Here is a 23249-nt window from a genome sequence, read left to right as displayed (position 1 = left end):
AACTTTCTTTTTGTGCATGTGCCAATGCCAAGGCTGGGAGACCTAGAATAGATGTCACTCACCATACAAGTTGGTAGAATTACTATTTTTTATTTGCATATAGTGCAAATTTGAAAAAAAAAACGTGGGTATTTATTTGCATTCTATTTTTAGTTGAACTTTGTTAAAAGAAAAAAGAAGAGCGATATTTAAAAAATGGGCCCACGAGATGGGTGTGTCAAAATTCGGCCAGTGAGAAGTGAGAAGTAGATAGGAATCGATGAAATTGATGAAGGAGAGGCAATGGGCACCACTCGTTCATCCCTCAGTTCTCACTCACCTCAGCTACATATCCAATCCATTCCCTCTCCTTCCAACTCCTTCACCTTATACAGTTTCGCCTTTTCCATATAACTAAACTCTCTTTCTTCTTATAATTACAATGGCTTCCTTTTCAGCTTCTTGCCTGAGATTCCAGCTACCTCTAATCCCGCCCACCAAGATCAACATCAACCAGGTATTCTCTGAACCAGCCTATAATTAAAATATGATTTTTGCCAAAGTTAAAATGTTGTGGAATGCATTTGTATATGGTGGCAGGTTGTGAGAAGAATTTCAAGTGTGAAATTTGGATGGAGAAAGAATGGTTTGCATGTTCTGAGAACATCCCAGCTCCGTATCTCTTGTGCGGTAATTATTTAATAATTAGTTTGACATTGTGGTGTCCATTGGCAAAGCAAGTATTAAAAAGTGGAATTAATGCAGGCAAAACCAGAGACAGTTGATAAAGTGTGTTCAGTTGTGAGGAAACAATTGGCCTTGCCTGCCGAATCAGAGCTCACCCCTGAATCCAAGTTCTTAGCTCTGGGTGCCGACTCCCTCGACCTTGTATGTAATCCATCTCCACCTTTACGGCCACGGCCTTACCCTTTTCTATGCTCACACCAATCAACTGACAGGTGGAGATAATTATGGCCTTAGAGGAAGAATTTGACATCAATATCGAGGAGGATAACGCTCAGAACATAACCACCGTTCAAGAAGCTGCAGATTTGATCGAGGACCTCGTTGTTAACCCCAATCTTAACCCCACGGTTGAGTAGTTTCCTCAAAAAACGATTTTTTCAACCAAACCAACATTCTACTTGAGGAAGTCAAAAACCAAATTGGACCTGTTCTAAGAGATGCAAGTAATTCATTTCAGCTTTGTTAGAACTTGAAGAGAACTCAATGTGAAGTTTGTCGTGTTGTATTGTTTAATTTTGTGCCTCTCGAGACGAGGGGCGGCTCGACCAGTCAATTTCATGGATTGTGGGGGTGTGGTGGAGACCGGAGTTGACGCTACTGCCCTACTAACCAAAGCTTTTCAAAGCATAGAGTCTCTTTTAAGATAAAGCTCTCTACCTTTTTGCCTCGGAAAGAGAGAAGGCAAGGCGGAAACAAAGTGATTGTAGTTGTAGATATGAAAATCCAATTTCTAAAACTCAAATGATAAAAAAATGCATTATTGAGTGTGTTGGGGCCGGGGGTTAAGCGCATGGTATGGAAAATGATATTGGTACCTGTGTGTCGCTTTGTATTTTGGTGGTTGGTGTTATTTGTAGAGCGCCACAATTTAAGCAAATCAGAGGAACCCCACTGGCACCTTTTCCAGAGTGGTCCAAAGGCCTACACTACACTACACTACACACTGTAAAGTCTCCATCTATAGCTATACAACAAATGAGAAAATGGTTTCGTTTGGATCCGCTGCTTCTTGGTAGCTCACCTACTACACTAAAGCTACCAGTAGGCATGATATGAATTATGAAATATGAAGTGAGGGAGAGGCCCCATTACCATTATCATAAATTGGGGGGTTGGTTCAAGCATGTGGATCTTGATGATAACCAATAATTAGATTAAGGCATTCTTTCCCGCACCCTCACTTCCCTTCCAGATTATCTTATTTGAACCTGAAGGAGCATTTGAAAGTCGGGATACAACCTATTATTTGGCTGTAGAGCAGTGCAGTTATAGGCGAAGTACAAGTCGAACAAGAAAACCCAATTGTCTCCTCGAAAAACTAAAAAGAACCCCTGAAAATCCTGTCAAGATTCTTCAAAATCCCCCAAGAGTCTGTCAGATAATCATACCATACTTGAAATCTAATAGAAATTTGTGTTACAAATAACTGTACAACTGATTTCTGAGAGTGGAAAGTAGTTTGTGTAAAGCCACTTTACAATGTACGCCTCACGAGAGACACTTTTTTGTTGTTGTTAGAGAACAGAAGATAGGGAAACATCATAACAGCACTTTCAGGGCTCTGAATTCTGATAAAGCAGCCTTATATTCCATTTGTTTCTTCATTTTCGAAAAACCAATCTTTTATGTTTTGGATGTGTCCTACCAAATAATGCTATTGGATATGAACAGAAATCGCAAAATTGATTAGTTTTATTCTGTATCAGGCCTGCCAAGTAATAAGGCTCAAGTATGATGGCGGTTTAAATATTAGATCGCCTGCTTATTTAGTACCCCACGCCGACCCCCCATCCACCGAGCAGCATTTTAAACAGCACTTTCTCTAGGTCCTTTTGTCTTAGTTGTCTCTCACCGTCTAAACCATGTTTTCTTCAACATGGAAGGCCGCGACAATGGCTGCTCTTATTCTTCATCTTTGCATTTGCAAGGAGGTTGGCTCCTCTTTTGCACATTCTGACAAGATCACTAGCCTTCCTGGACAGCCGCGTGTGGGGTTTCACCAGTTTTCAGGTTACATTCATGTAGATGACCAAAAGCAGAGAGCACTGTTTTACTACTTGGTTGAAGCAGAAACTGACCCTGATTCCAAGCCTTTGGTTCTCTGGCTTAATGGAGGTGTGTTGACTCCTTACCTTCTTACCTTCTTTAATTCCAAGTCCTTCAAACTTGCTTGACTGGTTAGGGAGGACATTTTTCTGATTTCTTGCAGGCCCTGGTTGTTCTTCCCTTGGAGTTGGGGCGTTCTCAGAAAATGGACCTTTTAGGCCGAACGGGGAGGTTTTGGTGAAAAATGAATACAGTTGGAACCGAGGTATCTACTTCTATATCAACTACACCAGTTTCTCCATATTTGCTGGATATTATATAGCTGCTGATCAGTAAAAGCAAGTTCAAATTTGATCATTTCAGAAGCAAACATGTTGTACTTAGAGACACCCGCAGGAGTTGGGTTCTCTTATGCTGATAATAGCGCCTCTCATGCGACAATGGATGACGAGGCCACAGGTATTTTTGCATCCCTTCTGCCTTCTGTTCAAGGGTAGCGCAACCCCTTCTCTCTCTCTCTCTTCAGAAGATGATTATTGATTTGGCAAAGAAATTACTGAGAAATTTACTTATGTTTTAGTCAGTATTTTTGTCAATGCTAAAAAAGAACACAAATCATGCTGTATGCTTGTGTCTTTTATTCATGCTTCAAACCTACGTTTTTTCATGTTGCTATCTTCAGCAAGAGACAATCTCATATTCTTGCAAAGGTGGTTCAGTAAATTCCCTCATTACAAACATAGAGATCTATTTCTAACAGGAGAGAGTTACGCAGGTACCCAGATAAAAGACATTTCTCCCTTTTTTCTCTCTCTCTCCTCCTTCTCCCTCTCTCTCTTGCAATGGGAACCCCCCAAAGAAAAGAGAAAAACCAAATCTTTTTCCTTATTATACCAGGCCATTACATTCCTCAGCTGGCGAGGCTTATGACCGAGTTGAACAGGAAGGAAAAGTTATTCAATCTGCAGGGAATTGCTGTAAGTTTTGTTTTTATGTGGCGTGGAAGAGAAAAGAAAGGGAAAAATGAAAGTGTTTGATGTGCAGCTAGGGAATCCGGTTATGGAATATGCGACAGACTTGAATTCAAGGGCGGAGTTCTTTTGGTCGCATGGTCTGATATCAGACTCCACTTACAGATTGTTCACATGTGCTTGTAACTATTCCCGGTATGTTAGCGAGTACTACAGAGACTCAATCTCAGGGGTTTGTCTGCGGGTGATGACCCAAGTCAACACAGAAACCAGTAAGTTCGTGGACAAATATGACGTTACTCTCGATGTCTGCATTCCTTCAGTGCTCTCACAGTCCAAGTACTTAAGCCCACAGCCGCAGCATGTCCGAGAAAGGATAGATGTTTGCATCGAAGATGAAACTGTTAAATATCTGAACCGAGAGGATGTGAAAAAGGCCCTTCATGCCCGTCTCGTCGGAGTCCACAAGTGGGCTGTTTGCAGCGAGTAATTCCACTCTGCTTTGATTTTCATTTCTGAATTCTGAGTCTGACTATTGACTATTGACTATTGACTATTTGTCAATGACATTACACCAGAGCTCTGGACTATGAGCTACTCAACCTGGAAATACCAACCATCTCCATTGTTGGGTCACTTGTCAGAACCGGCATACGAGTCTTGATTTACAGGTGGGTTAGGGTTACAATTTGACGAGCGTTACCAAACCGTACATATACATTAAAATTAAAGGGACCTTAATTCTTTGGTTTCAGTGGAGATCAAGATTCGGTAATTCCATTGATGGGAAGTCGGCGGCTGGTTCACAGGTTGGCAACAGAGCTGGGTCTGAACACGAGTGTTCCATACGGAGCTTGGTTCCATGGAAAGCAGGTAAGCCGTATTTGTCCCGAGTCCCGAGTCCTGATTTGGTTGGAGATTGTGAATTAAGCATTTCCCCCTGGGCCTGTGTCTCACTTCTCAGGTTGGAGGTTGGAGCCAAGTTTATGGTAATGGTAATATCCTTTCATTTGCCACCATTCGAGGTGCCTCTCACGAAGCTCCATTCTCTCAACCCCAAAGGTCACTTATACTGTTCAAGTCATTTCTGGATAACACGCCTCCACCTCGAGTTACGTGATCCTGATCCATGTTTCAGATTTATTGTACAAATCACAATAAAAAACAACCACCAATTTTCAGTTCCAAATCACACAAGATCCTAATCTCACTTCACTAACCATCCTTAGAAGCACATTTCCTGGTGGTGCACCTCATTCATCAAATTAACTACCGAATCAAACCCCATTCAACACAAATTAACATGTTCAAGTCTCAAGAAACAATTTAATATAAAAATAATCTTGCATGCCTCAACGTTATAGCAATATGCCAGGTTTTTGAATTGGGGGGTGGAAAAAATACATATAGAATGTAAATCAATATAACATAATAGTGAGAAGCACTGAGCCACCCACTGGCCACTGGATCTAATACACGCTATTCAGGTACAAGTATAAACCTACAAGTGCCACGATTCCAACTGCAGCAGCAATAGGCAGCACATTCCTATACCGTTTTACCAGATATCAATCAGACTCGATAAATAATCATTAAAAACTGTGATAATATATAAAGTCCATTTTCCGTCTTACCCAACAGCTTCATCTCTCTGAATCTGCGCCTTCCTCGCCTTCCTCACATCGAGTTCGTTAACATTTTTTGTCACGGATTGCTCATAAGGTCTAAATCGTCGCTTAGGAGCACCACAGACTGCAAGGCATGATCATTTACATTATAATTGAATAGGTTTCCAATTTCTTTGGAACACAAAGTAAATGATACGAAGTTGGTTCTTTCTCTACTTTTTTCTTGGGAGATATCTAGCAGGAAGTTATGCTGTTGAACAAAAACATGAATAGGGAAGGGAATTGTTGACATTGATTCTAACTCGAGACTCAAAGATTAGATAAAATGAAAAATTTGGAAAGAAGATGGCATGAATTATGAATGCAAACAAGATATAGGGAAGGAGATTACCAGGACAGAAATACTTATCAGGCAATTTGTCAAAAGGAGTTCGATCATTGTAAATGTACCTAATTAGAAAAAGAAAAAGAAAAAGAAAAAAGATAGGTTCATTTCATTATAGCGATGGAGATGGAAAGTGGGGGAGAGATAGAAAGTGATACCCGCAATCACGACAGATATAGGCTTGCTTGGAGGCGACGCGCATGGAGATGGAGAACTTGGGTGCAGCTGCAATTTTACCAGATTTTTGGCTCCCTAAAGGAGGAATCTTGGAGTTGGAGGGAGTGCGTAAAGGAGAGAAGAAGGACGATTTCAGATACAAGCGGTTGGAGTTGGAGTGCCGATCAGCGCCGCCGTCTTCCTTAAAGAAATTAATATCAAAAAGATGATTTGGATAAAAACAAAACAAAATAAATTAATATTAAAAAGATGGTGTTCGCTAGTTGAGACTGCAGTCACCGTGACATTGGAGGGAGTGTAAATTAAGGTTAGAACTTAGAAGGAGCGGAGCAGAGGAAAAACCTTAGAATGTGGCAGCTGGAAGCTCCTGAGAGAAGTAGCTGAAACAGAAGCCATTGGTGGGTGGAGGGTGGAGCTAAGACAGAAAAGAAAGTGAAGAAGAGAATCAATCAGAGAAGAGAAGAGAAGAGAAGGAAGGGGAGATAGAGATTGGGGCTTCGGCCAGAAAACGAGAGACATGGGCGAATAGTGAATACAGACTACGAGTGGCGGACAATCAATCAATTTTATCGGATCCTATCTACACACCCAACACCCTCGAACCAAAATACTCACTCCTCATTCACCCTTTTTTATGCCTACACTGTTCAATCTTTAACAATTCCTTTTTTTCTAAATAATTTTTTATTTTAAAATATTCTTATTTTATTTTATTTTATTATTTGGAAGTTACATCCCATGTGTCCCTTAGTATTTTTAAGAGAAGAAATGCTGTCTAAAAAGTAAATAAATAAATTTTTTTAAGAAGACTAGGGCAAAATTAAATTCTCTTGACAATAGAGAAAGATTCTAACGCAAAATTAAGTCCAAAAAGAAAATGTGGTATTGAAACATTTATGAAATATCAAGAGTAGTATTGAAACTCGATAATAGTATTTTTAAGACAAAAGGCAAAACCCTATCCTTAAAAATGACAACCTACAATCTCGTTGATCACTATCCACCAAATCCAGTTGAGGTGCTAGGAAGTCATTTTAGTGAAATTATCTTTTCACTATTTCCATTTTTAATTGTAGTTTGAATTTTAAAGGCTATTGTTAATAAAATCAATTACCTTAGACAATAGAAAAAAAATTGCTTCTTATCAACAATATCCAAGTTACAGCTAAAATGATAGAAAGTATAAAAATAATAACATTATTATATTTTTAAAATATGGTCTATCTTATCGAAATTTGAAATGCGCCCAAAAAAAAAAGAAGCTGAAGTATAAAGAATCAGTTGTAACAAATAGCTGCCAACATGAGTAAGGTCAAATAGTCACATTATTTACTTTCCTAAAAATCCCTCGCCTCGTTGAACTCATAGAAAAAAGATCTACAAATAAAATACAAGTATATTGTTGAGCAGTCAAGCTACATTTCATAAAAACAAAAAACAAAAAGACAATCCACCTAGTATAAGTTGATTCGGTTTGATTTGTTATCTTTCATTAAGATACCATAGAGGCAAACATGCATCAGAGATGGCACAAGATTTTACACTTTTTCAACCAAATGCAATAAGATAGAAATGCATAAAGTTTTGATAATTAATATGTTATGAGAAGTGTACATCTTCTTCGGACTCGTTTACAATACCCAGCTGCAACACCTAGATGGTTGTATCCTGCTCCTGCATTAATAATAGGTGAGCACGTTTTAAGAGAGAAAAAAAAACAAATAAAAGGCCACAAAATAACTCATGTTTAGCATGTTCCTTGAGGAAAGGAAGTTAAACTGGTGCCAATAATAATAAGATTTGGCAACCAGATAATCTATTAAAGTCACAACAAAGAGACCAGAAAATGTGTTGAAGATGCAACAAAAGATGAAAATAGATTAATGACCCTGCGAGGTTATCACCTCTGAAACCAAGATACAAATAAAGAACCAGCAATATCCATGCTTTTCCACCACCAGATTGCAATCCAGACACATTTTATTACCTACTCTCTCTATCCTGATTGATCGCTGCTGCATGCCGGATTATCCTCTACATAAAGTATCAACAATATTTCAATTAGGTAATACCTAGTAGACTTACATGATCCAGATCACATGAGATCAAACATAGAAACAAGCAAACTTACGAAATGTGTTACTAAATACTAACCAACCATCATTCAAACCACATTCCTGGAGTTGAACGATAAACAATTTTGCATGACCAAACAGGCGTTCAGGTGAGTTTGACATTGTTTCCAAATTTAGGAGGCACTTGAGAGCAGTCATTTGGAAGTGGAACCATGTCTAACACTTTCTTCAGCCCGAGCAAGTGCATCTGTCAGCACATCAATTGTCCAGTCCTTCAAATCCTCCTGCATCAAACAATTGACAAAGCAAATGCTTTTTAAAAAATTATCACCCCATCGTAAATCTGCCTCAAATCATTAGGTAGGAATGTTTCGTCCTACATATCTTCATATCATAACAAATCATTAAGAAATAATAATGGAAACTGCAATGTTTAAAAACGCAACCACATAACTGGTCGAAACTGGGAAGTTTCATGAAGTAGATCAAACAAATCAGTAATAAGCATGGGAGTAGGGAAACACATTTTCATCATCAAGGGGTTGGGATAAGAGTTGAGAAATCCGGAGGCTTCCATATCCATTTGCATACGAGGCCAGCGATACAATTGCCTTACCATGTGTAAAGGTTCTCCAGTTCTAATTCTTGCATTTGGACGAGCAAGCTTGGATTCAAAAGGAGTCCTTGGTCGAACATCTCGAATTTCCTCCCACTCCTCACGACTGAGCATCCTCACAGTTCCTTGACCTGGGGGGGCATTTTTTATTTTGCGCTCTATCAACTCTTCAGATCTTGACTCATCATACTGAAAACAAACATAATTCCATAAGATTCGCTTGATATAAACCCAACCGAAGTGGTGGGTGAAATTATACTCTCAAGAGTCTACCTCCACCACATGCTAAAATGAGATCATGATTTCATCAAAAGGGCTTTGCAGTTTTCCCAAAAATGGTAAAACATTGATTGAACGAGAAAGGATATTGCCTACAAAATTCTAACAAGAGCAAGCGCAAGCCAGTAGCATTCAAACCAAAAGGAAAGCAAAAAGACCACATCCACAAAAACGTTCTTTCAATTGGTTTTTTATTTTGAGATTCTCAATTTTCCTTTAGCGATACATGTATTTGCTAGCAGGCAGACAAAAGATTCTAGTTTTTTACACTTGCACCTCATATCAGGGACTTCTCTAGAACAAAATGACGAAAGAAAACTTCTCATCACAGTAAAATCTCAATTTCATGCTCCTAGACTTAGACAAGACACTCGAAGCGCACATTGGACAACGGGAGCAATTGTAGGATCAACTTGAAGTTCAACTAATTTCACATAATGTACCAAACTCAGTCCACACACCTTGATTATTGTGTATACTAACACTCCTAAACGATTCCAAATGGTTGGAGAATCTCGACAAAAAATATATATAAATATATCACCAAGATTTGGATAGATGTCCTAAGCGACCATCACACAAATGTCTCATGATATTTCATTCTACTCAATAAAATAATCAACTTTACGAAATGGAGAGGGGAAAAAAAGGAGAACCAAGGTGAGGTGGAGAAGGGCATACCATCATTAGGAGTTTAGCAAAGAGAGCAACTCCAACGGCAGTGAGAATCATGGGCATAGAAGCAGTGTCAAGGAATGATTTTGATTCAGGAACATCCACAATGAACTGATCCTTCTTCGGATTTTTCCTCCCCTTCCTACGTCTCTCCAACTCTGCGATCTGTCCCTTTAGAATCTCTGATGGACATTCACGTTGATGAGGGAGATGCATCTGTCTCCGAAGTACACGCAATCCATGGCCAAATCCAGTCATGGCTATCCAAATCGCTTTAATTCAGAAAAATAGGGTTTCGCAAGTAGAGCTGACAGTTGAAGTTTGTGAAATGGTTGAGAACGATCCGCTTCCCTTGTAAGTTAATAAGCCAACTTTAAAGGGGCTACTAGATTTTTGGGAGCAATTTTAGGAGGTTAAAAGACCTTATTGTCCTCTAAGAAAAACCCTAACTTTCCCCAAATTTCCCACCCGCCCCCTCACTCTTCTCCTATCGCGTTTCTCTATCACTGGCAAATTTTTCTTCTGCGATATACAGAATCCACAAGTTACAGATAGTAACTACAAATTTCATTAATTTTCTGAAAGATTAGTAATAGGAATCAAGAAACCAAAAATAAATATTTCTTTCCAAAATAGGTATGTTGTTCAAAGAATGTCTTAAAAAGTGAAGTGCAAAACAAGACCAGAAAATGCATTTGTTTCTTGAAAGATTAGAAATGAGAACATTAGCTAACGATCAGCTTGAATTAATAAGGAATGTTTATGAGAATTGGCTGTGAACCCTGATTCCCTCAAGTAAATTGTAGCCCAATCTGTACAATGATCCTCCCCAATCCCCATCCTATATATAAATAAGGAATATATGTTAATGATAGGGGAAAATGCTTTTCCTCCTTTTGTTCATTACTTTCCTGTGAAGATAAATGATCCCAAATACAAACTTCTTTAGCCCTCAAAATTTGTTGGGTGTGAGTAGAACCTAAACTAGTTGTATGTAAAAGCCTGATTAATATAAAGGTCATACAAAGTTTCATTTTCCTTGTTGTTTGCCTTTTCCTTACCTCTGTAGAAGTATTCTACCTCTGTAATTAATTCAAACCTTGTATCTTTTCAAAATCATAACTTTTGTCTTAGAGAGAACTTCGTTTTTCTTATTAAAGAAAAGAGAGAGCGAGGAGAGTCAAAAGGTACTGGCCAATCAGCTTGGTTAACAGGGTAATATAATCTCCAAATGGTGCCTTGTGATTTTAACACTCTGGCTATTGTTACAGCAGAAAAATATATCAGCAGTCTGTCTACTTGTTTGGTATGTCCCTACAACCTACCTTTAAGCTTACCTTAGCTTGCTCTGGTCTATGTTATTAATCACCATTCGGTTTCTATAAAGCACACAATATAAAATTCTAAATGGATAAGAATTGAAATTGTTGTAATTGCATGTATGTTTGATGGTTGTTTTGAAGGGACATTAACGTTAAAGATCTATTGGGGGGAAACATCAGCAGTATCTTTGAAGAAGCTTGTGATTTTATTGATGATGTTGAAAGTAAAGGTGGAAAGGTCCTGGTTCATTGGTTTGAAGGGACGAGCAGAAGTGTCACATTAGTTCTTGCTTACCTGATGCTCAGAAAGTAAGTTAAAACTGCAACTTTTATCACTAAATGGGTCAAACTTTGTTTATGACTGCCTAATGATGGGCTGGCTAAAATATTACTAGAATTAGATGGAAGAATGCATGGAAAAGTTTCCATTGAGTGGCAGTGGAAACCAACGATGAAATTTTTTCCAAATTGTGGGGAAAATGCGGGTCTGAGTAGTTGGGAGCATAGACGGTGCAATGACGATGAAAGCATTAATAGCTCTGAGAATTGTTTTGGATTCTATTGCATGAGTTCAGCACAATTCTTGTCCCCAGAGAAAGCCATAGAAATATCTGATCCTTTTCTTACGGATTTCACATCTATGTATCAAAATAGTCGTCTGGGGGGAAAGGTTGTTCTGTTTTTAGCTACTACTTACTAGTATCATGATTTGCACATTACATACGTATCACCTTTTCTATTCAAACAAATACGTCTTTTTGTAACTTGGGTATATATATAAAAGTTTTAATAAGTCGTTATTTCTTTTACGTGGTATGTAGGGTAGCTTTCTCCACTCCATGTTATTAGTATTTTATATAATGATTTTTAATATGTCATTAATTTGTTTTCAATAAAGGTCATTATTGTTTATTTATGACTTTCTAAAGACATTTATATAACAATAAAAGAATAGAAAAAGTAAAGATGAAAATTCACTACATAATTGAAAAAATTTAACTCCAATCTAGAAAAAGGTAAGAAAATAAAAAGTGGATATATTTACAAAATTGAGAAAGATGAAAAGTTTTTAAGTATTTAAAAGATGGAAGAAGGTAGTTAGAAAGTTGTATTTAACAAACACAACACAAGTGGGGAGAAGAGTAGTAGTAAATAAATGAACTATACTTCCTAGTGGGATCCAGATGAGTTAGAAACAGCTATAGACTACAAGGCAAAGGAAAAGGCAAAGGCATTAGATAAGAAGATAAGATGTATAGAGAGCTAGACGGGGATGGCATCTGGCAAGGCCTCGGGAGCACCACTGCTGCCGTTGAGCACCGTGACGTTTCCCTCTGAATCAACGTCAACTATTACCGAGTCGCCCTCCTTGATCTCCCTTGCCAGCATCTTCTCAGCCATGCTGTCCTCCAGAAGTCTCATGATCGCCCTTCTCAGTGGTCTCGCACCGTAGCTTGGGTTATATCCTTCCTCAACCACCCTATCTCTAAATCTCTCCGTCACTTGAAGTTCTATTTCTTTTGCTTTTAACCTATCAAATACCTCCTTCAACATTATATCCGCTATCTCCTTCACCTCTTGTTTTGTCAGCTGACGGAACACGATCATCTCGTCCAACCTATTCAAGAACTCTGGCCTAAAGTATTGTTTCAGTTCCTCCGTCACCAAGCTCTTAATACGGTTGTAACTACTGTCTTTCTCGTCGTAATCAAGGTCAAACCCTATTCTGCGACCTCCCTTCTCTATTACACTGCTTCCCACGTTTGATGTCATTATCAAAAGTGTATTCTTGAAGTCCACAGTCCTGCCCTTGCTATCGGTTAACCTTCCATCCTCTAATATTTGAAGCATCATGTTGAACACGTCTGGATGAGCCTTTTCAATCTCATCAAATAGCACCACTGTGTATGGACGACGACGAACGGCCTCAGTTAATTGACCGCCCTCTGTGTAACCAACATAACCAGGGGGCGAACCAATCAGTTTCGAGACTGTATGCCTTTCCATAAATTCACTCATGTCAAGACGAATCATCGCTTCTTCAGAGCCAAAATAGTAAGCAGCCAATGCTTTTGCCAACTCAGATTTACCAACCCCGGTTGGACCAGAAAATATAAAGCTTGCAATTGGACGATTGGGATTCTTTAGTCCAACGCGAGCTCGCCGTATGGCACGACTAATGGCTTTAACTGCTTCATCTTGACCAATGACCCTCTTATGGAGGGTCTCTTCCATTTTGAGGAGGCGGTCAGATTCATCGGTAGATACTTTTTCGACAGGAATGCCAGTCCAGGAGGAGACAATATGCTGAATATCAACTTCAGTCACAACAGGACCTACATCTCCTGCCTCGCTTTCTGCCTTGCTCATCTCCTTGCCCTTATCTACTAAAGCAGAGATCTTGGTCTTAAGTTCCATTTCTCTATCACGCAATTCTCCAGCCTGTTTAAAAATTCACCTAAGTTTCATCTTCTAGGGTAGAATCGACTATTGTAATGAAATGGCAAGACTAAAAGTTTACATATTGCTCCCACTTGATCATTCATTAGCAAGTTCAAAAAAAGAAAAACCAGCATCATGAAATTCCAGAAAACTAAACCATAAAATGCTACAAAGCCACGGGAAAAAAATTAAAGAGAACGAACTTACCTTCTCAAAGTCCTGACTTCGAACAGCCTCATTCTTCTCCTTTGTGATCTGCCTGAGCTCTTTCTCAAGCTCCCTAGCTTCCTCAGGTAGCTGCAAATAATATTAAAAATTTAGCATAATCATGTATAAAACTGGGTGCATGGAGGGAGAAGTTGCAACGATGATGAGAACATACCTGAGCATGACGAAGGCGAACCCGAGAACCTGCTTCATCAACCAAGTCGATTGCCTTATCAGGTAAGAATCGATCACTGAAATTTACAGTTATTCGTCAAAACACACCTTTCACAAACTGATTAGGAAAAGCAACTAGGATCTTAACAAATTATACCAGAGCATAGAGATGACAAGGCAACCTATCAACTACACAAGTCAATATTATCATAATTCATAGACAAGTCGAGGCAATAATTTCATACACATTCATCAGTGCTAACCTGATCTACTTAGATATGTAGACTTCAATGTCGTGAATGTGATATCTTTATCCAACCAAAATATAACTTAACTCAATACTTGGGAGGTAGAGCAAGCGGACATCAAACATAACAGAGCCTTTTTCTTCAACTAGCTAAATATTTTCCTTCAAGGCATTATATTTTAAAGGGTGAGAGGTACTAGGATACAATAGTTCTCAGGAGCTGAGTCACAGGGTGAAAAAGGTGAGCTTTAACGAGGTGAGGTGCATAATACAATAATAAAAGAAAGTTTGGAAATAAAGAAAACCATAACATTTTACCCTGATGAAATTAAAATTGACCGATTATTTGGATTTGGACCAAGACTGGTGCATGAAATCTAAATGTTTTTTTTTAATGTCCTTAGTTTTTAACTTTTAAGTCTTATATGGATTTTAAGAGGGAAAAAAAGTACTGCAGCAGGTGCCTTAGCACCATACTGAAATCATCAGGCACACCTCACTTTGAAAATAAAATTTCAAGGTCATATGATACTTCGGTCAAGCTCCCCAAAACACTAAAGCAGATGAACAATATATATGAGGAGTAGTTGCATACAGACCCAATACATTCTAATCTCAGACATAAACTGCACAGGGAAAATGAAAAAGGAACTGTAAAACTGTACACCACAGTTCCAGAATAGATACTCTGCATAAAAAAATGTACTCCACCCCATCAATTAAGTCGTTGATCAAGGAGATAGAATATATGGCAGACACAATAACAAGCCATTTTCATCTTCATACTTTATGAACACGGTCAGATTTTTGCAACAGATATTTTCCCAGATGAATCACTCAGTAATAACCAATAACATACCTGATGTACTGGTATGACAGCTGAGCAGCAGCTACTAATGCTTCATCTGTGTAACGAAGCTTGTGGTGGATTTCATAACGCTCTCTAAGCCCTTGCAAAATCTGTATGGTTTCATCCACAGATGGTTCCGGTACTTTCACTGGCTGGAATCGCCTTTCTAAGGCTGGGTCTTTCTCAATGTGCTTTCTGTATTCATCCAGTGTTGTGGCTCCAATGCACTGTAGAAATAGATACCAGATAATTAGACAACACCCGGAGTAGAGAATTAAGAGGTTTAACTTCAAAAGTACCATTATAAGACTTACACTGATTGAAAACTCTACCAGCTGGTATTGTTAAAAAATCAAATGAGGTTTAACATCTCATTCTTCATGCTGGATATCTCTTATCCAACAAAATACTACAATCTACCCAAAATAAAACTTGGCTGATAAATGTAGAAACAAGATTGAGATGTTAATCTTGGTTCTAATAAAAGATAAGGTGACATGGACCCTTGATAGTTCCTGTTCTTAGACTCGTAAATCAGCACTCTTAAAGCTCCCAACTACTCCCTCAGAAACTGAAGCTTATCCTTGAGCATATAGTTTGCTACAGTTAAGTACCAAAGAAAGTCTCAGTTTTTTCCAGTGGTCCCTTGCATACAAAAGCTTAAAACTCAAGTTATACTCCCAAAGAAAAATGAAGTTGGGCTCTTCTCCCCTTCAGTTCCTGTTTTTGCTTTCAAAAAATTGAGCTTATTGGTGGTGGCAACTTGCATACAGAAGGTTAAATACTCGAGTTAAACTCCCAAATAAAAGTCAAAGTTGGCTCATCTCCCGTCAGATTACTGTTTTTGCTTTCCAAGTGGAGTTTTTCAGAGGACCCTTGCATACAGAAGCTTAAATACGGAAGTTAGAATCCCAATGAAAAATCAAAGTTGGGCCCTTCTCCCCTTGGGTTACTATTTTTGCTTCCATCATCTTTTCCTACACTATCGTTTTACCTCTAGAGGCTGGTCCTTTTTGTTGAGTCTTTTTGATGTCTACTTTTGCTACTCCAATCACAGTAAAGGTTGGTCATGAAGCTCTCTCAGATTGGTTGTTGAAAGGAAAAGCTATAAATAGTTAGAACTGTGCCATTGTAGCCTTTTTTGTGGCCCTCATGGTTGTAAAGAAACCAGAAAAAACTTTCACGAGAAAGATAAAAACATAGTTTTTGTGATCTTGTTTGTTACACGACCACATGTTGGAGATGCCATCTTAATGAGATGCTCCAGATTACCTGTAGTTCACCTCTTGCAAGAGCAGGCTTCAATATGTTTGCCGCATCAATAGCTCCTTCTGCAGCCCCTGCTCCAATTAATGTGTGCACCTCATCAATAAAAAGGATAATCTCATCACTTTGTTTAATCTCCTCCATCAGTTTCTTTAATCTTTCCTCAAACTCTCCACGGTATTTTGTGCCAGCTACAAGAAGGCCCATATCCAGGGTTATAACCTACACAACAGAAAATTTTAAATAAATACTTCAATAACAAGTTATTTCCAAACGAAATGGAGAAAAACAGCTTACTAGTTGAAACAAATGTTGACACCGGGTTTAACACACATGCAATTCAATCTGTCCATCAAATTCTTGATTTGTCTCAAAAAAAAAACATTTGCCAGAGCTAGCTGGCTTGCAGAACTAAAGACTATTTTAGTACAAGTTAAGCCATAAAAGTGGCCTACAAAGCCCACTAATACCAAACATAACACAGACCATCGTACTGCTGAACTACCATTATGATATGGATGAACATGACTGCACGATGTACTAACATAAACTTGAAGGTTGCAAGATAATGCAATTTAGAAGAAACCACATGCTGAAAATGCATAACCCAGATCAAGGATTGACTAATAATGAACGTATCTAGAAAATATATTATTGTGCCAACAAAAAAAAAATCCACAAATGTTAAAATCACAGGTATTTTCAAAACAAAAACAAAGCCATAAAAAAGATAAAATTTAAAGGTTGAATAGTAGTATAATAAATATAACATATTTCAACAAGCTTACCAGGACTTCTAATAAACGGGCAAAATGAAAGCTTGAAGAACAGTTCTTGGGTCAGGTATCTCACAATATGGAAAAAAAAAGGCTTTGATTGGAGTTAATGTCGATAGGGATGTGCTCAATGCCCATGCTTCGGAGATTGGTTGCAAAATTGAAGACCTTCCCACTAAACACGTTGGTGTAACACTGGGGGAAACCACAGGAGCCAAGTTTTTGGGACCGTTGACAAATTGAAGCAAGTTAGAGAATTGATGATGTTGTCCAAAGGAGGTAGGCTCACTCTTGCCCCGTCTGTTTTGAATAGTCTCCCACTCTATGCACTCTCAATTTTTCAAGCCCCTAACAAAGTAGTGCTGGAAACGGAGCGCGGTCTTAGAAATTTCTTTTGGAGTGGTGGAGGATGTCACCCTCAGAGACACTAGGTGAATTGCAATCATACCTCTTTACCCAAAGTTTATGGAGGCTTAGGCAGGGAGCGCTTAAGTAAAGAAACAAGGCCCCTGTTTCAAAAGTTGCTGTGAGACTCACTCGAGAGGAAAGTGCACTTTGGAGACGGGTTATTCTGAGTATTTATAGGAAGGACCCCTTGGATGGATCCTTTCGAAAGTGGGTAGATATAGCTAAATACAGTCATTCTTCCATGAAGTTTACACCTTTAAGGTGCAGAGCGATCAAAGAATCAAGTTTTGGAAAGACACGTGGCTGGGATCCATGCCTTTACACCATCAGTTTCCTGAACTCTTTAGTATTTCAACCAAAAAATAGTACACAGTTGCTGAATGTTGGAATGGAATTCATGAGGATTGGAACTTGGGCTTGAGAAGAGGAATTAAAGATAGTGAATTGGATAGTTGGCTGTGCTTGGTGGACTTGCTCAATTCCTTTCATTGGAAAGGATGGGAAGACAACGCAGAGTGGTCCCTTGAAAATCATAAAAAATTATCCACCAAATCCACTTTCTCAAATTGACAGAAACCCCTCCAAAACTAAAGGCCACTATCATCAATTTGATTGGGAATTTCAACTATCCAAAAAAGATCAAGTTTTTTGTGGAGCCTTGCTTACAAAAGCTTAAATACTCACGATAAACTGCAAAAAAAACCTTCCTACTTGGACCTAATCTCCTTCGGTTTGCTGCTTTGGCTGAAAGAATGCTGAAAGTAATGACCACATCTTCTTACATTGCTCTTTTTCGTACAAAATGTGGTTCTTCTTGCTAAGGGAATTTGGTTTTGCTGCTTGCTTTCCCAAATTAGTGGATGAGTGGCTCATTGAAGTTCTTCAGGGCTGGTTTTCAAAAGGAAAGGCAAAAATCTTTTTGGAATTGTGCTGCTAGATATATTTTGTGGTGCATTTACTTCCAAAATCAACAGATCTTCAACAACATTGGTCGTCCTTTTGAGAGTTTTTGTGAATATGTTCATATCAATTTGGATTTCAAAGCTGTTTTGTACTAGTCCCCTTTGGAGGAGATTTCTCATCCCCCGCCTTTAGTTTGTTCTCTATTCTTTTGGGTTATACATTCTTCTGTTTCTTATCCCACCCCCCCACCCCCCCCCCCCCCCCCCACAAAAAAAAAAGAGCTTTTAATACAGGGGCTAGATGTCCCAACCTACAGAAGGTCCATTAAAAAGTTCAGTTCATCGTAATCTAAAATACATTAGTGTTTAAAGACAAAGGATCTCTTCCGTTTGTTACAATCAAGTTAGATTCCTAAAAATATACACACTCTTTTATAACCCGGGAACTGGGTGATTAAAACAGTATACCATCACTTCAAATGTTACCAATACCACATGTTCAAAAATTTTCAGGAAATAATCAAAGGGGAAAAAAAATGCAGGAGTGAAGTTACGGAAACAGAAATTAAAGTTCATACTTCATAGGCGCGATCTTCATATTTTCCCAGTTAAATTTAATGCACAATAATTACAACAAATACAATGCAACAAAGATCTTACTCTTTTCTTCTAACTCTTCAGTTTTTCTCCCTTTTTTTGGACAAAAAAAAGATACTTTCAGTTAAAAAGGTGGAAGTACAGAAGGAAGGGAAACTGAAGGAGCTCATTGAGAGATGCTCCAACAAGTTTCTACTAAACAATACACCATGCGAGAGAAGGCCAGAATACACCAATGGAAACTCACAGACTGAACCAAATCCCACATCTCACCCATTCTCTAGCCCTATTCACAAACATTCTAAAGTTCCTTTCTTCCCAAATTTCCAAGAGAACCACACGGCTGGAAACCACAAAAATCACTGCTTTAGTATTGAGGACACCAGCAATTAGAAGTTCAATTTCAATACATAAGGAGCGAAGGAGGTATGAAATCTAGACCAGGCATTGGAAAAATTAGAAAATTAAAAAATAATACAAATAGAACTCTAACCTTTTTTCCTTCTATTGTTTCAGGAACATCCCCATTAGCAATCCTTTGTGCGAGACCTTCTGCAATAGCAGTTTTCCCAACACCAGGTTCACCAATGAGGCAAGGATTATTTTTTGTCCGCCTACCCAAAATTTGGGTTACACGTTCTATTTGCTGCTGCCTTCCAACAACAGGATCTAGTTTGCCCTGGAGAGGCAAGAAACTGATGTTAGAACCTGTATTCAAGATAACAAACAACTCCTTGACATGAGTCACAGGAAATATATTCCCAGAGCACCTCTTCTGCCAGCTTAGTTAAGTTTGTGCCATACTCTTCCAAGGTTGGCATCTTATTCCCACTGCTCCCTCCTCCAACACCAGCACCAACAGCCTCTGTGCTCTCACCCACCATTCGAATAACCTGTTCGCTTGATTTATAAAATATTACGTTAAAAATAAAATGTTTATCTCTAATAAACTAAATATATAGTGTTAAAGGATAAAATTCTTGCCTGGGTGCGAATATTACTAGGGTCAGCACCTAAATTTTCAAGAACACGAGCTGCAACACCCTCACCTTCACGAAGTAGTCCCAAAAGCAAGTGCTCTGACCCAATATAATTGTGCCCTGAAAATGCAATAAGATAAGTTTCATGCTAGTTTAGTTGTCACACACACACACACACACACACAAGGCTCCTACTACTTCATGGAGAGACTATGCATTCTCCACAATACTTGCTCTGAGTAACAATGCATTCTAAGTAACAATGCAAAGTGTCTCTTATTAGGCGTTCTAGACTTGAACCCAGTATCTTGTTAAATGAAGAAACAAAATAGAAGTATGCATTAAAACTAAGAAAATTGCTACGGGAAACTATTCAAAGAAAAATCAAATTGATTTTATGTTTTCTTTTTCTTTTCCTTTCTTTATTTTTTTCCCCGAGGAGGGAGGTGGGGAAAGAGATGTTACCAAGTTGGCGAGCTTCCTCAAGAGAAAGTTCCAAAACACGCTTTGCACGAGGGGTGAATGGAATTTCTACTGCAACAAACCCACTGCCACGACCAATTATCTTCTCCACCTCCACGCGTGCATCTTTAAGATTAATTCCCATAGACTTAAGAACCTTAGCAGCGATACCAGTGCCTTCGCCAATTAGACCCAAAAGGATCTGCTCCGTGCCAACAAAATTGTGACCAAGACGTCTCGCTTCCTCCTGGGCAAGCATAATCACTTTAATTGCCTTTTCCGTGAATCGCTCAAACATGGCTCTTGGAACGCATCTGGTAGCCTTTCCTCTCCTAGAAGAGATCGTAATGGCCATCTTGGAATGAAAATCTCGTCCAGTTCTCAACATGTTATCCAAAGCATTAAATCCTCTAAGTCCGGAGAAACTTCTTATTCTCAAACCAGGTGAATGTACACTAGCCATCATTTTAACAGCCCGTTTAACATTTCCCGATCCCCTTGATATGCCGTTCTTTCTTCCACCGACCAAGCCAGGAATATTTGTTGACTGAACCAGAACTCTAGCCATGATTTCCACTATCTGTCAGCGTTTAAAGAGAAAGATATTAATGGAGAGTCTCAAAGGAGGTACTGCTAGCTTGAAAATAATCTATAAAAGCTCGATAGTAATACCAAAGGAAGTCTGTCAAAAACCAAATATTAAAGAAATGGAGATAACGTCAGGACACAATCCGAAATCTGAAAGATTATAAAAGTCAGTATAATTTTATCAATTAGGGCTTCTGAATCTTGTCGTCGTAAGGTAAAGGGGCGGGCATATCCTTGTATGGATGAAAATAGGAGGCAACCAGGGGGAAATCCAGTTGCCAAAATAGCAACACTGTCGAAGTCGACGTCAAACACTGCAGCAGGAAAATCCAACTACGACTAAAAATTTAGAAGGAAAAAAAAAAAAAAAAACTTGCGCTTTCGCAACCTCAGAAGTGAATTGAGATGGAGGTGAAGGTTAGAAGAGAGAGCTCAGAAAAGCTAATTCAGTCAGAGTGAGGTAGGAGTGAAGAACAAAGTAATAGAAGTAAAGATGAGAGATAAACGGAAGTAAGATGAAAGATTAGAAAGAGAGACCTTGATAGTTGATACTTGATAGGTTGTTCGTTGGGAGGGAAGGCGGAGAAGATGAGATGAGACTGAAACTGAGAGGAGGAACCTCCTCTATTATTATTTATGATGACGAAGCGTTTGATAAGTCGGCTTTCCAAGGAAGATATATAATTCGAAAAATGTGGTGTCCACAAAATTAAAATTATAGCATTTATACACCACCAATCCGCTTATTTGCTGTGTGACAGTTGCTCAAAGAACCCGGGTTCCGAAAATATCATCTTTTGATCAAATATACAAACTTTAATCAATTGGGCTGAGTTTAATTTCACCCCACGTATTTTTATACTCAACCAAAAAAATCTTATTTGTTGGTACTTAACATAAATTGTTAAAATATCTTATTCATTTCCGGTTATTTTATGATTTTAAAATCTTTAATTTAAGAGATCTCAATATTTCTCTTGCCTCAAGATGTTGATTTTACTACAAAACTTCATCGTAGGTATTGTTTGATAATTATTTCGTTTTTTGTTTTCTATTTTTAAAAACCATATTTGTTTTTGTATTATTCCGTTAGTACATTTTTCACCCCCCTTGAAAGCATATTTGAATTTTTAACTAAAAATTTCAAAATCGATAACAGGTTTTTTAGCTTAGATTTAAAAAAAAATTAAAAACTATATGACAAGATAAAGAAAACTTTCATAAAGAAAAAAAAAGACGAGATAAAGAAAACTTGATTTTTAAAAACAAAAGAATTAAAAATGAAATGATTATCAATTAGGGTTTCTAAGAGTGGGTCTATTTTCCAGAACTTTAAAAAAATACCATTCTTTTAATAATATAACATCATAATTATGAAGTGCGAATTTGAAATTTATAACTATTTAGAGATAGAATTTATTTTTATTTTCAAATGTGATTTCCATCATTTAGGATGCTACACTATAACTATTATTTCAAACAAGAAAATTTGTGATGCTAATAACTACAATATTAAATTATTATATTTTTCTTTTAAAATATATTTACACATGGTGATGAAGGCGGAATTTCACGTGAGGAACACATCATTGATAGCTTGATCGACAAGCCACGTGTACGGACCTCGTAAGGCAAGAGTTGGAGTTCGGAGGACTCTCGTGGTGAAAATTATCGAACTCGAGTGTTTATATCCAAAATCGATTTTAACATTCGAGTGGATAACTGCACAACCATACTTCCTCCCCTTAACATGTACTTTACGCCTGAAATGTTGGAGATAATTGTGAATTTGAACTCTTTACACCAACGATCTCTATGAACTTTGAGATTAGATTTTTTTTACTCAAGATTAATTAATATCATGTACTAACAAAACTTTTGGAGTGCTAGCTCCTTTTTTTGCAAGATCTTATCTTTGGGGTTTTTTTTTGGAGATCTCATTGTTTTTACTCCAACTTTTTCCGTAGAAACACATGTATTTATATTTTGAGTATGCAATTAAGGTATATACTCTTTTTTCGATATTCAAATCTACAGAATAAAATTGGGTGAGTATTATAACTTGAAATGTGCAATTAATGACTGCACATGTCTGTAATATCCTAGAAATTAGACACTTCCGGAATTCTAGATGGGATTGCTTCAATTCTTGAGGGGGAAAGAAAAAATAAAAGGGCTTCTGTTTAAATCCCTTAAAGTTAGGTGTATTTTTATTATGACTGTAATTTAGACCATGGAAACATCATCGTCCCATACTCCAGCACAAGCATAAAACGTGTACGACACACGTTTTCTTCCATTAAGATAAAAGTCAAGAACGATGGCCTTCTACGCAACTAATATCTGGGACCACCCCGTAGTAGTAGTAGTAATAATAATAAGCTATACTATACAGTCTATACTAAACATTTTTTGCTGTCAATAAATTTAAAAAAAAGAACCGGTACACA

The 23249-nt window shown here is 38.0% G+C and overlaps 5 protein-coding genes across 9 annotated transcripts; 2 read left to right on the top strand and 3 right to left on the bottom strand.

Moving 5' to 3' along the window:
• Positions 1 to 121: 121 nt before the first annotated feature.
• Positions 122 to 1239, top strand: LOC111007104 (acyl carrier protein 4, chloroplastic). Its single transcript, XM_022279304.2, has 4 exons — positions 122 to 496; positions 580 to 669; positions 745 to 867; positions 939 to 1239. The coding sequence occupies exons 1-4, from the start codon at positions 422 to 424 to the stop codon at positions 1080 to 1082; spliced, it is 432 nt and encodes a 143-aa protein (XP_022134996.1). The 5' UTR covers positions 122 to 421; the 3' UTR covers positions 1083 to 1239.
• Positions 1240 to 1377: 138 nt separating this feature from the next.
• Positions 1378 to 4932, top strand: LOC111007100 (serine carboxypeptidase-like 45). Its single transcript, XM_022279293.2, has 9 exons — positions 1378 to 2841; positions 2936 to 3037; positions 3136 to 3231; positions 3455 to 3547; positions 3670 to 3749; positions 3817 to 4229; positions 4322 to 4414; positions 4499 to 4616; positions 4708 to 4932. Exons 1-9 carry the CDS (start codon positions 2589 to 2591, stop codon positions 4861 to 4863), a joined length of 1404 nt encoding a protein of 467 aa, XP_022134985.1. The 5' UTR covers positions 1378 to 2588; the 3' UTR covers positions 4864 to 4932.
• A 115-nt stretch (positions 4933 to 5047) lies between these two features.
• On the bottom strand, positions 5048 to 6523 carry LOC111007102 (Rubredoxin-like superfamily protein). The gene is made up of 5 exons (XM_022279295.2): positions 6276 to 6523; positions 5915 to 6114; positions 5763 to 5821; positions 5378 to 5495; positions 5048 to 5291 (listed from the first exon to the last, which is right to left on the bottom strand). The coding sequence occupies exons 1-5, from the start codon at positions 6450 to 6452 to the stop codon at positions 5213 to 5215; spliced, it is 633 nt and encodes a 210-aa protein (XP_022134987.1). The 5' UTR covers positions 6453 to 6523; the 3' UTR covers positions 5048 to 5212.
• A 713-nt stretch (positions 6524 to 7236) lies between these two features.
• LOC111007103 (cytoplasmic dynein 2 light intermediate chain) lies at positions 7237 to 9968 on the bottom strand. 4 transcript variants are annotated; one of them, XR_015791592.1, is made up of 5 exons: positions 9585 to 9967; positions 8625 to 8813; positions 8088 to 8292; positions 7838 to 7967; positions 7237 to 7607 (listed from the first exon to the last, which is right to left on the bottom strand). XR_015791592.1 is itself a non-coding variant. In XM_088125424.1 (3 exons), the coding sequence occupies exons 1-3, from the start codon at positions 9834 to 9836 to the stop codon at positions 8203 to 8205; spliced, it is 531 nt and encodes a 176-aa protein (XP_087981550.1). In that variant the 5' UTR covers positions 9837 to 9968; the 3' UTR covers positions 7656 to 8202. The 4 variants fall into 4 exon arrangements, 1 of the variants encoding a protein (XP_087981550.1); XR_015791594.1 differs by lacking the exon at positions 7838 to 7967 and having other exon boundaries at positions 9585 to 9968; XR_015791593.1 differs by lacking the exon at positions 7237 to 7607 and having other exon boundaries at positions 7656 to 7967; positions 8065 to 8292; positions 9585 to 9968.
• A 1949-nt stretch (positions 9969 to 11917) lies between these two features.
• On the bottom strand, positions 11918 to 21495 carry CLPC1 (CLPC homolog 1). Of its 2 annotated transcripts, XM_022278939.2 has the most exons (11): positions 21337 to 21455; positions 20884 to 20949; positions 20215 to 20791; positions 19754 to 19869; positions 19540 to 19662; positions 19263 to 19448; positions 16093 to 16308; positions 14830 to 15047; positions 13725 to 13800; positions 13550 to 13639; positions 11918 to 13342 (listed from the first exon to the last, which is right to left on the bottom strand). In XM_022278939.2, the coding sequence occupies exons 3-11, from the start codon at positions 20777 to 20779 to the stop codon at positions 12164 to 12166; spliced, it is 2769 nt and encodes a 922-aa protein (XP_022134631.1). In that variant the 5' UTR covers positions 20780 to 20791; positions 20884 to 20949; positions 21337 to 21455; the 3' UTR covers positions 11918 to 12163. The 2 variants fall into 2 exon arrangements, with proteins under 2 accessions (XP_022134631.1, XP_022134630.1); XM_022278938.2 differs by lacking the exon at positions 20884 to 20949 and having other exon boundaries at positions 21337 to 21495.
• Between the last annotated feature and the right edge of the window lie 1754 nt (positions 21496 to 23249).

The sequence above is a fragment of the Momordica charantia genome (genome assembly GCF_013281855.1).
Source record: "Momordica charantia cultivar OHB3-1 chromosome 6 unlocalized genomic scaffold, Mcharantia_2.0 BLBB01000006.1, whole genome shotgun sequence".
In the NCBI taxonomy this organism is placed as follows: domain Eukaryota; kingdom Viridiplantae; phylum Streptophyta; class Magnoliopsida; order Cucurbitales; family Cucurbitaceae; genus Momordica; species Momordica charantia.
Note: the sequence above shows the minus strand (reverse complement) of the source record. Positions and strands in the feature narration are given on the sequence as shown.